At 48.8% G+C, this 14,529-nt stretch overlaps 1 protein-coding gene and 1 pseudogene across 1 annotated transcript in view; one reads left to right on the top strand and one right to left on the bottom strand.

The window, feature by feature from the left end:
* Window positions 1–665: 665 nt before the first annotated feature.
* The window catches only part of LOC127312855 (callose synthase 3), a 35,284-nt gene continuing 21,420 nt past the window's right edge, over window positions 666–14,529 (bottom strand). Inside the window, 9 exon segments of the mRNA XM_071823781.1 lie at window positions 666–1,192; window positions 1,269–1,454; window positions 10,084–10,134; window positions 10,222–11,022; window positions 11,100–11,329; window positions 11,410–11,522; window positions 11,736–11,819; window positions 11,956–12,074; window positions 12,152–12,271. Of these exon segments, the coding sequence (XP_071679882.1) occupies window positions 944–1,192; window positions 1,269–1,454; window positions 10,084–10,134; window positions 10,222–11,022; window positions 11,100–11,329; window positions 11,410–11,522; window positions 11,736–11,819; window positions 11,956–12,074; window positions 12,152–12,271 (1,953 nt within the window). The 3' untranslated portion in view covers window positions 666–943.
* Window positions 2,769–6,731, top strand: LOC139833084 (uncharacterized; annotated as a pseudogene).

Below are 14,529 nucleotides of genomic sequence, written 5' to 3'. Positions count from 1 at the left end.
AGGTTTCGTATCCACGGTCTCTTCTCTTTTTGCGGCGATCACGTCGATGACCTGAATCATGTTTCTGGTCATCCTCTATGTCGTCACTGCGTGGGCGTGGCTTCCGCACGTGGTCTTCTCCATCAGCCCAACTATTGGCAATTTCATAAGCTTGGTAATAGTCTTCGGCTTCTTCTGGCCGAGTTCTTCTATGTATGATTCTCGTTGAATGCCATCATTGAAGGCGTCAATCGCCCTGTCAATGGAAACATCTTCAGCAACATTTAGCAGTTTAGTAAAACGTCTAATATACGCGTGCATCGATTCTTTCGGCTTTTGATGGCAGTGGCACAACTCTTAAATTCCAACGAACCTCTTGTATGTGGCCTGAAATTTTTTTACGAAAGCATCAACCAGATCTTTCCAGGATCTAATGGATCCCTTCGACAATCCTCTCAGCCATGCTCATGCCAAATTTATGTCTCGTGATGGCTTGAAGTTGGCACATAAATTTGGCATGCATTTGAAATGCTTGGGTCGTGCAATTATCTTAACGTTCTTCAACAGTCACCACTTATAACAAGGATTGCATTGGGTGCGACATGTACTCAACGTGGCGAACATTTGTGAAGCCGGTGCAAACCCACAAGTAAGAAACAAGTCAGACCCAGATGCCACGACTTCAAGGCTCCAGCATTTGTTGCACCAGAAAGCACTTCCCACATCACTGCATAACAAGGTTCAGCTGCAGGGCTTCACATACGCTCGCCTGCAGTCTGCAGAGCTAACTACAGTTCTGAATCTACATCTACAATGGAGAATACTAACTACAGTAGTGTACAGCGCAACCGCCCGATCTCCGAATCCATCAACTTAACATAGTCTGGTTCGACGCACACAGAATAACTGTGCAGCAGAATCTAGAGTGAATACGATGGTAGGACGAACAGAGCTAACCCTGAATCTACTCCATCTTCCGGGTGGCCCAATCCTTCTTGTGCCCACCAAGGATCCGGGAGATCTGAAGCCCTCTGCTAAACGCTTGGTTGAAGAGCATCCGGGTCTGGAACTCCGAGACAAAGGGAATCCAGGCGAGGAATGCAATGGGCGTGAACAGGAGGAGCCCCATCAGGATCTCGTAGCCGCGGGCGAGGGCCCTGACCGACCCCCACAGTCCGACCATCACCAGAGCAGGCTTGATCGCTTGGGCAATCTGTCAAACAAGGTTAAGTCAAACCTGAGTAGAAAAAAAGGCATGTGGAGGAGAGCAATGTAGTCGTGTGACTAACCAGAAGTAAGCCCCATCCGGTCGGCATGAAAGCAAGGATGCAGACGAAGATGTCGAGAATCGTCATGTGAGCAATCGCCGTTAAGATGACGATCATGGAGATGAACGTTATGAATATCAGCCCCTTCATCAGCCGGAACACGAGCTGGAACTCCGCGCTGAACCTCCTCCTGCCCATTGACACGGTCTGACAAAGAGAAATCATGACAACTAGGTGTTTCAGCTTGAGAAGGAGATAAAATATCATACTCTCTCCGTTCCTAGATATAAGCTATATAGTTTCTGGCACGGAAATTAAAGAACACGCATTTAGAAAAAAAAACACATCATGTTTAACTAGGTTTAACCCTAGTCAATTGACATGAGCTAATTGAGGACTTTGCATACAATAAAGAAACCTAATCAAATCCCTCAAAATATTGTATATACAAGCAGGGCAACGCAATACACCTTATATTTTAAAAAAAATTCTCAAAAACTATATGGCTTATATATAGGAACGGAGGGAGTAATATTCTTCTCGCTGCAAAAGCAAGGCTCAGAAATCCAATTTCTACATGGAGAGAAATTTCAAGATGGAAAGGAGATCTTTGTTAGAGAGATAGTTGTATATTGTATTATCTCCAGTAGTTAGGGGGTTCCCTGCATATTTCGTCATGTACATGTACTATATATTGTGGCCTTTGGCCCTCGTGGAATATAAGTTGTCTATTCTTAACATGGTATCAGACTGGTTGAGATCCAAAAAAAAAAATCGAGTGCACAACTCACGCTAACCGGCTGCAGCTTCCCGCTGAACTCTGGCCGTCTCCGTCGCTGGCCGCCTCCGTCCCCGGCCTCCCCCGTCCCTCACCGGCCGCCGCGTCTACGGTCGTCGTCGCCAGGTCTCTACGCCGGTTCTCTTCTCGCCGGCCGCCGTCGCCAGACCGCCAGCCGCTGTCTCCGGCCGCTATCCGTCCAGGCAGCTGCTCGGTCTCCAGCTTCCCGAGCGAGTCTTCGCGTCCAGCGACGAAGTCCCGATCTCGATCTGATTAGAGTTGACCACTCTCGTCCCGTTCGAAAAAAAATCCAAAAAATGGTGTCCGCCTCCAAAAAAATGTTGACCACTCCCGTGATTTTTGATGGCGTGAATTACCCTGATTTCGCTGCCTTTATGCGCATTCATATGCGTGGCCTTCGTCTTTGGGGTGTGCTATCCGGCGAGGTCTCCTGTCCGCCCTGCCCCATTGCTCCTATGGCTCCTACTCCACCGACGCCACCAGCTCTTGCTGCCGATGCTCCTCAGGCTGACAAGGATAAAGCTAAGAGTGATGATGATGCGGCCATTTCCGCGTATGATCGAAAGGCTCACGAGTATTCTGATGCTCTTGAGACCTACCGGCTGGACCTGACTGCTTACACCCAGTGGATGGATGATGATGCTCCTGCTGCAGCTGTTCTCACCTCCAGCGTTCTACCGCAGTTTGCTTCTGAGTTTATGGGTCTTGATATTGTCGCCGACATGTGGGCTCACCTTCGTCAACGTTATCAGCCGTCCGGGGATGTTGTGTATCTGTCCGTGGTTCGTCAGGAGCATGATCTTCGGCAGGGTGACTCTACTATTGATCAGTTCTACACGCAGAGTGCTGCTATCTGGCGCCAGCTCGAGTCTCTTCACGCTGCTGTTTGTGGTACATGCCCTTGTTGTCAGACTGAGCACTCTGACTTGGAGTTTCAGCGCGTCTACGAGTTCTTGTCTCGGCTCCGCAAGGAGTTTGAGCCCCGTCGTGCCTAGCTGCTTTTCTGTGGCCGTATTCCCATTTCAGAGGTGTTGTCTGAGCTTCGTGCTGAGGAGACTCGCCTACGCGGCGCTGGGTTGCTGGATGTTCCTTCTGTGCTTGCTACTCGTGGCCCTCCGTCATCATCACCTGCGCCATCGACTCCTCCGCGGCCCGCTGCTCCACCACTTTTACCCACTCCTCAGGGTCAGGGCCATAGTCGTGGCCAGGGGCGTGGCTCTCGCCCCCGTCCTCACTGTACCTACTGTGACCTGGATGGTCATACTGAGTCTCATTGCTACACGAGGGACCGTGATCCACGACAGCAAAGGTCGTCTACTTGCTCCTTCTAGCTCCTTAGGGTCTTCTCCAGCTGGTTCACCGAGCAGGACATTGTGCGGCTCAGGCGGCTGCTCGCCGCTTCAGGTTCTCTCTCGACATGTGCTGTTGGTTCTGTGAGTGATTCTTCTAGCTCTGTGCGACCACCATCTTCTACACAGTCAGGTACCTCCCTTTGGCTTTTGGATTTTGGAGCTTTTTTTCATATCTTTACTATTATATGTGAGTCCGTACGTCATCAAAAATGTTTGATGTCAAAGATTGGAGAAATCTTGACCGTCCAATCTTACTAAACGTCTCCCGCTTGCCATCTAGCCATCCGTCTAATCCACCCTCCTCAAAATCTCCTAAATAAGGAAGTAAACAACGAGAATTAATCTCCTAATCACGGATTACTTTCCAAAATCAACGCCAAGAGTAATAAAACCGTCCTGCTAGATAAGGAAGTAAACGGGGAGAATTAATCGTGGGATAGCCACAATCACGAAATAGCCAGATCAAGTAATGGCCACAATCAATTAGTAGATTGAGTTGCTCAGGCGCTTACTCCATTTCTAATTTGCCTCATGGACGTCTCATCTCTATCTCTCCTTCCTCCATCTGGTCTTCATCGCTGCCCTCCCGCAACGGATGCGCACATCTCGCCTTCAACGGACATGCCTTCGGTCACCGCAAACTGCCAACGCAACCCCTCCTGTATACTCCGTAAACCTGGACGCCTGCTGACCTTCGTCAACATGCTGCTCGGACACGGTCTTGACGGCAGCCACATCGCTCGGCTTGTTCCTGACCTCTGGCGCTGACTCGAATTCCCTTGTCCTCTGAAGGCTCTGATGCCGCCTCGATGGAGGGGCATCGTCGCCTGACCTTGCTCCTGTAAACACCTGCCGATACCACCATGACCAGATGCGCCATTGCTCGCAGTCGTGCTGCTCGGCCTCCTCGCCGCATTGCCGCCACTCAGACTTGGAGGCGCCCCGCCCCGGCTGCCATTCCCGGCTCAGGCCCAACGCAATCTACGTATGTTATTGTACTACAATATTGTGATTATGATGATTTCAGAGGTTTTATTTTGCTTTTGTGTACAGGTAAGTAACTGGATAATTTCACAACTCAAGGGTGCCTTCCCTTCCCGACGTACATTGGATGACACTAGGAATTAAAATGCTATAACATGCGTAAACCATTTCTCTGGCAGGTCTTCAAGGTGTACCAAGTAAATGATTGTGCATGATGAGATTGCTCAACTGATGGATATTAGACCTGTTCTGCTACAAGAGCATCAAGGGAACGCTATCTGAACTACTGGGTTAGCTAGGTAAAAGCGTTCATCTCTGTTTGTTTGATCAACGATTGTAAGCTACTCTCTGATTAACTGACCTGAGCTCATGTTTCCAGCAAAAGCAAGTATCAGACATTGTACAAGCAGGCCTGCAAGGTGTAGAGAAGATTACTGATTGTGCCTTACTTGGGTCTTATATGGAGAAACTGGCCCTTTTCATAGCCTTTATTTTTGATAATCTCAATAGGACATCAACACACGATAACCTGTAGATTCTTTTACAAGATTTACGGTACATGGAAGAATTGTATACTGGTCCTTGCAGATGTGTACATGCTTGCCATTATTCAACTCACCGTACTGGGTGGATATATATTGTTTATGAATATATCAAGAGTTGAAGCTATTTTTTTTCAAGAGTGTGATTTGAAACTATCAAGTTACATTTTCTTTCTGATTGTATTGCTATAGTTTGTGCTTGGCTAAAAAAAAGGCATTAACAGGTGGGTGTGCCAGTTTACTGACAAGGAACCGTGGCCAACCTGCACAAATAACCAAGAATGCAGTGGAAGAGTAATATTGATGTGATTGTAGTGGATACTGCTGGAAGATTGCAGGTCAGCCTTGTTTTTGTTTCCTTCTAGATGACATCCTAAAATTGGAAAAGGTAAACCATTTTACACTTTTTCTCATTGTTTTCTTTGCTTATTCTTGAGCTCCAGTACTTCTAATGTGTGGCAACAACTATCATGGCTATTATGCCTCATTTAAGTGAAATGAACCTGCTTTTACTTAATGGCCAGTTTTTCAAAATGCATGATTTGGCCTTAGTGCTTTGTAGTAATGTTTAATGAAACAGAATTGCCTTCACGGAGGATTCTATTGATTATCTGAAGTATTTCCAATAAAAAGAGTATCAGAAAACTTAAAAGATTTTTTAGTCATGAAAATGAAAAACGCAGATGCTCTCACGGCTTTGTATCATTCTTCATACATGCGAACCGTACTGCGGTTTTTCTTTACAATGATTGCTGAGTGTATGTTTACTATAACATGCTTCTAAATTTAAGAAATTTTTGCTCTTATTTCTGGTCAGGCTAATGGAAGAAAAAACTGCCAGGAAAGGTGCAATTGGTCACTTTATGTGGCCATAGCATGTCAATATTACAAGAAACAAAAACTAATAGATGATTTTGAGGAGACGAATGTAAGTATAAGCACAAGTGGGTGGTGTTGCTGTTGGGAACATAATTTTTTTAGAGCACACATGTTGTAGAGGGTGTCACCAGAGATGCCAAGAGAAACCAAGAAATGCTTGTGGCCTGTCAAAATGACTTTCTCTAACAAAAGAATTTCATTCTAATACAATGTTTTGATTTCTCTACATATATATGTTACCTCTATATATGTGTATTCAAGGGTCGTATTTATTATACCATGAAAATTCATATGTGTGCGGTGGCTATGGCAATAATGTATCGATGTGTGAAGAGACCATAAACTTTCTATGCCTCACCACCAGGTTTGCAAATGGTTATTCCCTGATTGGTGCCTTTGTTGCCACAATGAGATGAAATGATTCAATGATTGTATATACGTGCATATATAATGTCAAGTTGTAGCTTTTTATCTAATCAAAATTTAGGAAAAGTAGAATCTTATTTTTTGGAAACATTAAATACAACGCTAATTTTCATGTATACAGACATGTGCGATAAGGAAAAACTAATAGAGACCGTGGCAACGCATGGGACCGTGGCAACGCATGGGCACTTAACTAGTGACTTCTAATTCTTCTATTTTGTCATCTCTTCGACCTCTTGATTCCCATCTTAGTGTTCTCACAGCTGATGGGACTTCTCTTTCTGTTTCTAGTCAGGGCACTCTTTCTACTCATTCTTTTTTTGTTCCTGATGTTTCTCATGTTCCCCGTCTTACCATGAACCTGTTTTCTGCGAGCCAGCTTACCGACTCTGGTTGTCGCGTCATTCTTGACTTTGATTCTTGTTTGTTCAGGATCATCGCACACAGGCTCTGGTTGGAGCTGGCCCTCGCCGCCATGATTCTCAGGGGCTTTGGGATTTAGACTGGCTTCATGTTCCTTCCGCTGCCACCTCGTCCGCCAGTTGTTCTGTCGTCGTCGCCTCTGTCATGAAGTGGCATCATCGTCTTGGCCACCTTTGTGGTTCTCGTCTGTCGTCATTAGTTCATCGTGGTCTTCTAGGGCATGTCTCAGGAGATGTTTCTTTACAGTGCCAGGGTTGTACGCTAGATAAACAGATTCAATTACCCTATCTTACTAGTGTGTCTATATCTCAACGACCTTTTGATTTAGTTGACTCTGATGTTTGGGGACCGGCTCCTTTCAGGTCAAAAGGGGGCCATCGATATTATATCATTTTTATAGATGATTTTTCTCGTTCCACTTGGCTGTATTTTATGTCTTCTCGTAGTGAGGTGCTTTCCATTTATAAGCGTTTTGCAGCCGTGGTTCTTACTTAGTTTTCTACACCTATTCGTGTGTTCCGTGCTGATTCTGCTGGTGAGTATATCTCCAAGCATTTGCGTAGCGTCCACTCTCGCTCAGTTCTCTTGTCCTGGTGCGCTCAGAATGGCATTGCTTAGCGTAAGCATCGTCATCTTCTTGAGACTGCTCGTGCGATGATGATCGCTTCTTCTCTTCCGCCTCATTTCTGGGTTGAGGTTGTCTCTACCTCGGCCTATCCCATTAATATCCAGTCATCCACCACCCTTCAAGGTGGCATTCCTCTCGAGCGACTCTATGATCGCTCTCCTGACTCTATGCTTCGTCTGTTTGGTTGTGTTTGCTATGTTCTCCTCGCTCCTCGTGAACGCACCAAACTATCTGCTCGGTATGTTGAGTGTGTTTTTCTTGGATATAGTGATGAGCATAAGGGCTATCGTTGTTGGGATCCGGTGGCTCGTCTGATGCGAATTTCTCGGGATGTGACTTTTGACGAGTCTCATCTTTTCTATCCGCGTTCGACCTCCCCGACCTCGATTATGGAGGATCTCTCTTTTCTTGCTTTTCCCGACTCTCCTCCCCCAGTCCCACCTATCTCTTCTCCTTCTCCTTCTGTGTCATCTCCTCCGTCTCCTCCACCGCCGTCTCCTCCGACTTCTTCGCCGCCATCGTCTCCTCCGACTTCTTCACCACCTCCTTCTTCACCCTCTTCACCGTTATCTCCTCCAGCTACTTCTCATCCTACTTTTCCTTCTCACTATACTCGTTGTCCACGTGGTGTGCTCGCGTCGACTGATGCACCATCTACTTCTAGTGCACCTTCTACTTCTCATGCACCCTCTACTTTTGGTGCACCGTCTCAGCCGTCTTATTCTATCCGTACTCAGCCCCGTTCTTCTCCTGGTTTCTATAATCCTGCTAACTATAGTGTCTTGGCTATCCCGGAGCCGACTACTTATCGTGAGGCTGTTGTTCATTCTGAATGGCAGCTCGCTATGGCTAAGGAGATTGTTGCGCTTGAGCGCACTGGCACGTGGGAGCTCGTTCCGCTTCCTCCATTTGTTCTTCCTATCACATGTAAGGTTAAGACCCGCTCTGATGGTACTCTTGAGCGATACAAAGCTCAACACGTTGCTAGAGGTTTTCAGCAGGAGCATGGTCGTGACTATGATGAGACTTTTGCTTCAGTCGCTCACATGACCACTGTTCGGACACTTCTTGCCGTGACTTCTGCTCACCATTGGTATGTGTCTCAGCTTGATGTTAAGAACGCCTTTCTTAATGGTGAGTTGTGCGAGGAGGTTTATATGCACCCACCACCTGGATATTCCGTCACAGATGGCTTGGTCTGTCGTCTTCGTCGCTCTCTCAATGGCCTTAAGCAAGCCCCTCTGCATGGTTTGAGCGCTTTGCTTGTGTGGTCACTGCTGTTGGTTTCTCTCCCACTGCACATGATCCGGCGTTGTTTGTTCACTCTTCTCCTCGTGGTCGTACTCTTCTTCTTTTGTATGTCGATGACATGATCATCACTGGTGACGACCCTGAGTATATTGCCTTTGTCAAGGCACGTCTCAGTGAGCAGTTCCTTATGTCGGATCTTGGTCCACTTCGCTATTTCCTTGGGACTGAGGTTTCGTCCACCTCTGATGGTTTCTTTATATCTCAAGAACGTTATATTGAGGACCTTCTTGATCGTGCCGATCTTACTTATGATCATACTGTTGAGACTCCTATGGAGCTCAATATTTCTCTTCGTGCCTCTGATGGTGATCTTCTCTCTGATCCGACTCGTTATCGACATCTTGTCGGGAGTCTCATCTATCTGGCTGTTACTCGCCAAGATATTTCTTATCTTGTCCATATTCTTAGTCGGTTTGTCTCTGCTCCCACTTCGGTCCACTATAGTCACCTTCTTTGTGTTCTACGCAATATACGTGGAACGATCTCTCTTTGTCTGTTCTTTCCTCGTTCCAGCTCGTTACAGCTCCAGTCGTACTCCGATGCCACGTGGGCAAGTGATCCTTCGGATCGCCGGTCCTTGTCTGCCTACTGTGTTTTTCTTGCTGGTTCTCTCATTGCCTGGAAGACGAAGAAGCATACCGCAGTTTGCAGACCGCAGTTTCCCGTTCAAGTGCAGAGGCTGAGTTGCGAACTATGGCTCTTCTAACTGCAGAGGTGACTTGGTTACGGTGGTTACTTGCAGATTTTGGTTGCAGATTTTGGTGTCTCTGATACGACATCCACGACTCTCAAGCATGAGCTTACCAAGCATACTGGTGTTGATGCTTTTTTTTGTCTGTGTCAGTGTGCAGGATCAGATCATTGCGCTTCAGTATGTGCCTTCAGAGTTACAATTGGCGGACTTATTTACGAAGACCCAGACTAGAGCGCAGCATAGCTTTCTACTATCCAAACTCAGTGTTGTTGATCCACCATGAGTTTGAGAGAGGGTGTTAGAGAGATAGTTGTATATTGTATTATCCCCAGTAGTTAGGGGGTTCCCTGCATATTTCGCCCTGTACATGTACTATATATTGTGGTCTTTGGCCCCCGTGGAATATAAGTTGTCTATTCCTAACAATCTTGACTAAATAAGAACTGACCAGTACACCTTCACACAAAGGGCAGGCATGATAGTTCTGAATCTACACCTACAACTGGAGAACGCTAACTAGCCTATAGTACAGCCACTAGGCAAGATCAGACCTGTGAATACCCTCTGGAACAACTGAGCTAGAGAAGGAGATAAAATATCTAACTGCAAAAAGTACAACTCGCGGAATTTGGAGCTCAGAAATCTCATTTGCACAGTGACCTGATAATTTGCAAGCTATTAAATATTCTACATCGAAACAAAATCTTGACTAAGTAGGAACCAACATAAGCATCAGACCTGTGAATACTCAAATACAGACGAGAACTAACAAAAGAAACATAGACTTGATTATATTACCTTCATCACAAGCAGCATGGCCATAATCACAACCCATGAGAAGCCATAAACCTGGAATGAAACGGCATTAATTAGAGAGACTGCATAGGCGTGATACAGATTCGAACATCTAGAATATACCAAATAAAGGAACATTACCAGCACACTTTGTTTATATTGCTTCGTTATATTCAGATGGTACACAAGCCCGTATTGATAGATAAAGAAGCGCAGTGCAAGCAGAATTTCCAGAATAGTGCCACACTTGCCCGAATGTCGAAGAGGCCCCTGCTCTCTGTCCCACCATGATTCCCAGCTCTTCTCTGGTGCTACACCGATTCCCCCACGGTTGCTGATCCACTTGTTCCAATCAGCCCAGTCGTCCACGATCTTCTGCCACTCAAACCCACAAGGATTGAACAGGAAGGGTGCGAAGAGCCACGCGCCAACCATGAACCACATGGAGACGGTGATGAAGATGTATGTTATGGCTCCTCTGTACGGCTGCCCAAAGATCTCAAACACGATCAGCAGGATCATCAGCTCGATACCCTTCACGAAATGACTGCGGGAATAGAGGCGGTAGTTCTCAGCAAACTTGGCATGGAAGACCACAAACCCACGTCCAGTCGCTCTGTATTCGGCTCCTCCGTGGAGCAGCGTCCTTCCATAATAGTGAGTTTTGGTCCCAAGTGAAAATGTGAAGAAAACAGATGCTAGCTGGAGTTGCATGAGCACAAAGTCGCTTAATGCCGTTCTGAATCCTCTCTCTAGACCAATTTCCATCATCATGGGTAACGCCATCAAGAATCCAAGTTGAACAAACGACTCTGATGCAAGAGCAACTTGCAGAGGTGTATTGTGCACAAACCTCTTTCCAGTAGCAAGTGCGTTGTCCAGTCCACTGAGGACAAGATATAACCGCCCATAAAGGAAAACATACACAGTCCAAACCGTAATCTGAAACCAAACATAACGAGTTAAGTTTATGGGTTAACCAACGATTCAGAAAGAGAAATTTTGGGCCAATAACATACCATCATACTGAAATAGAACCCAATGGTCGTGTAGTAACAGGACAACATTCTGAAGAAATCAAAACGTTGCCCCAGTCGGTAGATGTCACGGCTCAGTGTCTGTTCACCGTTGCCAGTTGCTATCTTTGCCTCGAATAGAGAAATTTGATTGAGACCCACATCCCTCCCCTTGCCAACTTGCATGTATTCATGATGAGTGACAAGGCCTTCACGTAATGTAGAGTTGAATCCTGAAACAAAATATGTCACGTCACTACCAAAATGGTACCAGATTTCCTCTACTCCAACACCAACTGAGAGAGCTTAGCACCTGCAAATATGTCCTCACTAAGATTGATAATCCTCGATGCTTTACTTATACCACCCCTTGTAAGGTGGAAAAGGCGATCAAAAATATCAGGATGGCCATAGTGGAACCGAACCCTGCAGAGAGGTGTTAAAAAAAGCACAAAGTTAATAAGATCTTCAGAAATCATGAATCAACGAACTGCCCAAGTGTCCAACAAAAGCAAGCAGCCAATTCAACATGATTATGAAAGCAAAACCAATAGATACCACAAATATGATTATGAAAGCAACGCTAGATACCACAATGGCATGCCGTTAGTTGTGTGCAAGATACTATAGGATTGGTACCTCAATGGATTGGCAAGTACACGCTGTCCAATGGTCACAAAACTGGTCTCCTGATTTGACATAAACCATGCAAGGGATGAAACACTGCAGAATTGTAGAAAAGAAAATTCACAGGGTTAGCGGGGGGAAACACTGCATTACATGTTAGATAATCCAAATTAAAAACAGATGTAACTAATTTATATAATCACCAGTTTGAAAAAAGGAAACGCCTGATTACCTGCCAGTAAATATATGCTCCCTTACTCCAAGAATTGATGGATATCTCGCACCATCATGTTTCACCAGAAACTCTTGCAACAAATTTCTCATTTTAAGAGCCTCCTCCAAATAATAGTCCTATTATTCGTAGCATGCCATCAAAGAAGGAACATGAAAACATAATTCCATGAAGCAGCAAGTGCGACAACCTGTACCTGATTCATATCTATAGTCTGGAGACATTCACCTCTAGTGAAAATTATTGCATGGTTCTGATTTTCTGGCTTTCTCTCACCTAGAGTAGCATTGCCTGGAAGTTTTATCTTGTAGATGACCTGCACACAAAAGGTAAATGGCAAATAAGAAAAAGCAGCCTCCCCCTTCCCCCGACGCCAGCGCCATGTCTTCCGCAGGCAGCAGCGGCGACATCCACCACCGCTGCCAGGATAGATGGCTGGCCTCCGACGGCGAGTCCTCTGGCTCTGGCTCGCGCAGCTACAGCGACGTGGCCCGCACCCCGCCCCACGCCTCGCCGGCCGCGCAGCCGCTCCAGCTAGCGACCGCCCTCGTCGAGCCCCGCCGCGCCCCTGCCTCCACTCGCCTTGGACCCAGGTCTGAGATCCACCGCGCCGGCAACAACAACCTCGCGGCCCGCAGGACTGACGCTGACGGGTGGCAACAACCGAGGCGCCGGCACCACCAGCGCCGCCGGCCTCGTCGTGTCTCCAGCGAGCACCAACGCCGGCGCAGCCCAACCCCGGAGATGGATGGAGGGCTCTGCTTCCGCTGCCTCGAGCCCGGCCACGCCGTTCGCGACTGCCTCAACGAGCTGCGATGCCGGCGCTGCCTTCTTTCCGGCCACGGGTCGCGAGGTTGCACGCCGGAGCAGCGTGCCTATGACCGCGCCCGTGCCCGCCGGCCATCCCTGGAAAGCGCGCCACCCCAGCGAGCCCGCGCCGCCACACCCCCACCCCCACTGCCGCCCCCTCCTCAGCAGCGCGCCCCTGACGCCGGCTGTTGATCCCCTGGGTCCAGCCCGTGTTATCATCTCGCGCACCGCTGAGATGGAAGCAGCAGAGGAGGTCCTGCAGCGCGCGATGCTCGCCACGGTCACCGGCACGAGGCCTACCGTCTCCGCCGACAAAGTCGGCAACGTCCTCTTCACTGCCTTTGACCTGCAAGACGGCGACTTTACCGTTCACCTGCACCACCCGGAGGATTTTCTAATCATCTTCAGCTCCATGCGCACCAGAGAAAGGCTCTCCGGCGACCACTTCATCAACGATCCAAACTTCAAGCTGTCCATCCGCCCCTGGTGCAAACTGGCTCATGCTGGCTGTGACAGGTTTGATCACCGCGTTGAGCTCGACATCCGCGGCATCCCTCCACAGGCCTGGCATGTCTCCACGGCGGAGGCCCTGCTCGGCGAGAGTTGCTGGATCGAACGCCTCCACCCCGCTACGCGCTCCAGGGCCGACATGGCCACGTTCCGCCTCACGGCGCTCACCCACGACCTCGCCGCCATCCGCCGTCAAGCAATCCTCGAGGTGGTCGAGCTCGTCCCGGCGCGCCTACCTACCCAGGCCCCGTCGGTCCGCTCGCTAACCTACCCCATCGACATCAGTATCGTGAGCCGCGAAGTCATCAGCCATGCACCACGCCCTGACGCTGGACCCTCGGATGGGCATGGTGGCGCCGGCAGTGGCGCGGAGGATCGTGGAGGTCGTCGCGGCCCCCCGAGACGTCGCGGCCGCAAGCGCCGCCGCCCTGACAGCGATGCTGCACCTCCTCGTGGTCGTGCGGACGGCATGGCCATGGACACACCAGCCTGGGCCACCGATGGTCGCAGTCACCGCTCCGACGGCCTGGCTGTTGATGCACACTGGACGGACGCCCGCCGTGCTGCCCCGCCGCCGCCCACTCCAAGCGCCGCCGCCGCACCTGCAAGGTCGATGGAACCTTGGCCCATCCACGCCAGGACCCACACGCCAGCGCGCCAATCCAGAGGTGGTACGTTCTTTTGGCGCGTAAAGGACCGACAACCTGTACCAGCGCCTGACAAAGATGATCGTGCAACAGCCACTACCATGCAAGATTCCTCCAGAAGGACAGCGCCACAGGCCGCTGCCACGGCCGAGCCCACCACGGTTTCAAACTCCCCGTCTACTTTTGCACATGAGGACGAGCAAGTTGAGGACCGGCCCCATCGGGATCAGGAAAATAGACAGACAAATCCCCTCTTCGATGAAAGTGAGGTCCCTGACTCCCAAACTGGCATGTCCACACCGCTCGAAAAAGATTTGCTATCGGGACAAGACGAAGTTGCAGCTACATCAGCCGTTGGCGCCAATTTGGAGACATCTGGCGACCAGCTGACCAGGTCCACACACCATGTGCTGGAGGAAGCATCCAGCAACCCCGGTGCCCTAACTGACGCCGTTGGGAGCATGACCCACGCCGAAGCTAGGCTGGATTGTGTGGCCCATATGGACCAAGCCCAGGAAGCGGAGGCCGCACCAACATCGAGCCCTCCTGACGATGCACGACCTGCCGCAACCGTCGAACGAACGGCCGCACCCACCCAATGTCACGC

The sequence above is a fragment of the Lolium perenne genome, chromosome 7, assembly GCF_019359855.2.
Source record: "Lolium perenne isolate Kyuss_39 chromosome 7, Kyuss_2.0, whole genome shotgun sequence".
In the NCBI taxonomy this organism is placed as follows: Eukaryota; Viridiplantae; Streptophyta; class Magnoliopsida; order Poales; family Poaceae; genus Lolium; species Lolium perenne.
The sequence above is the reverse complement of the archived record's forward strand: the minus strand, read 5'-3'. Positions and strand labels throughout refer to the sequence as shown.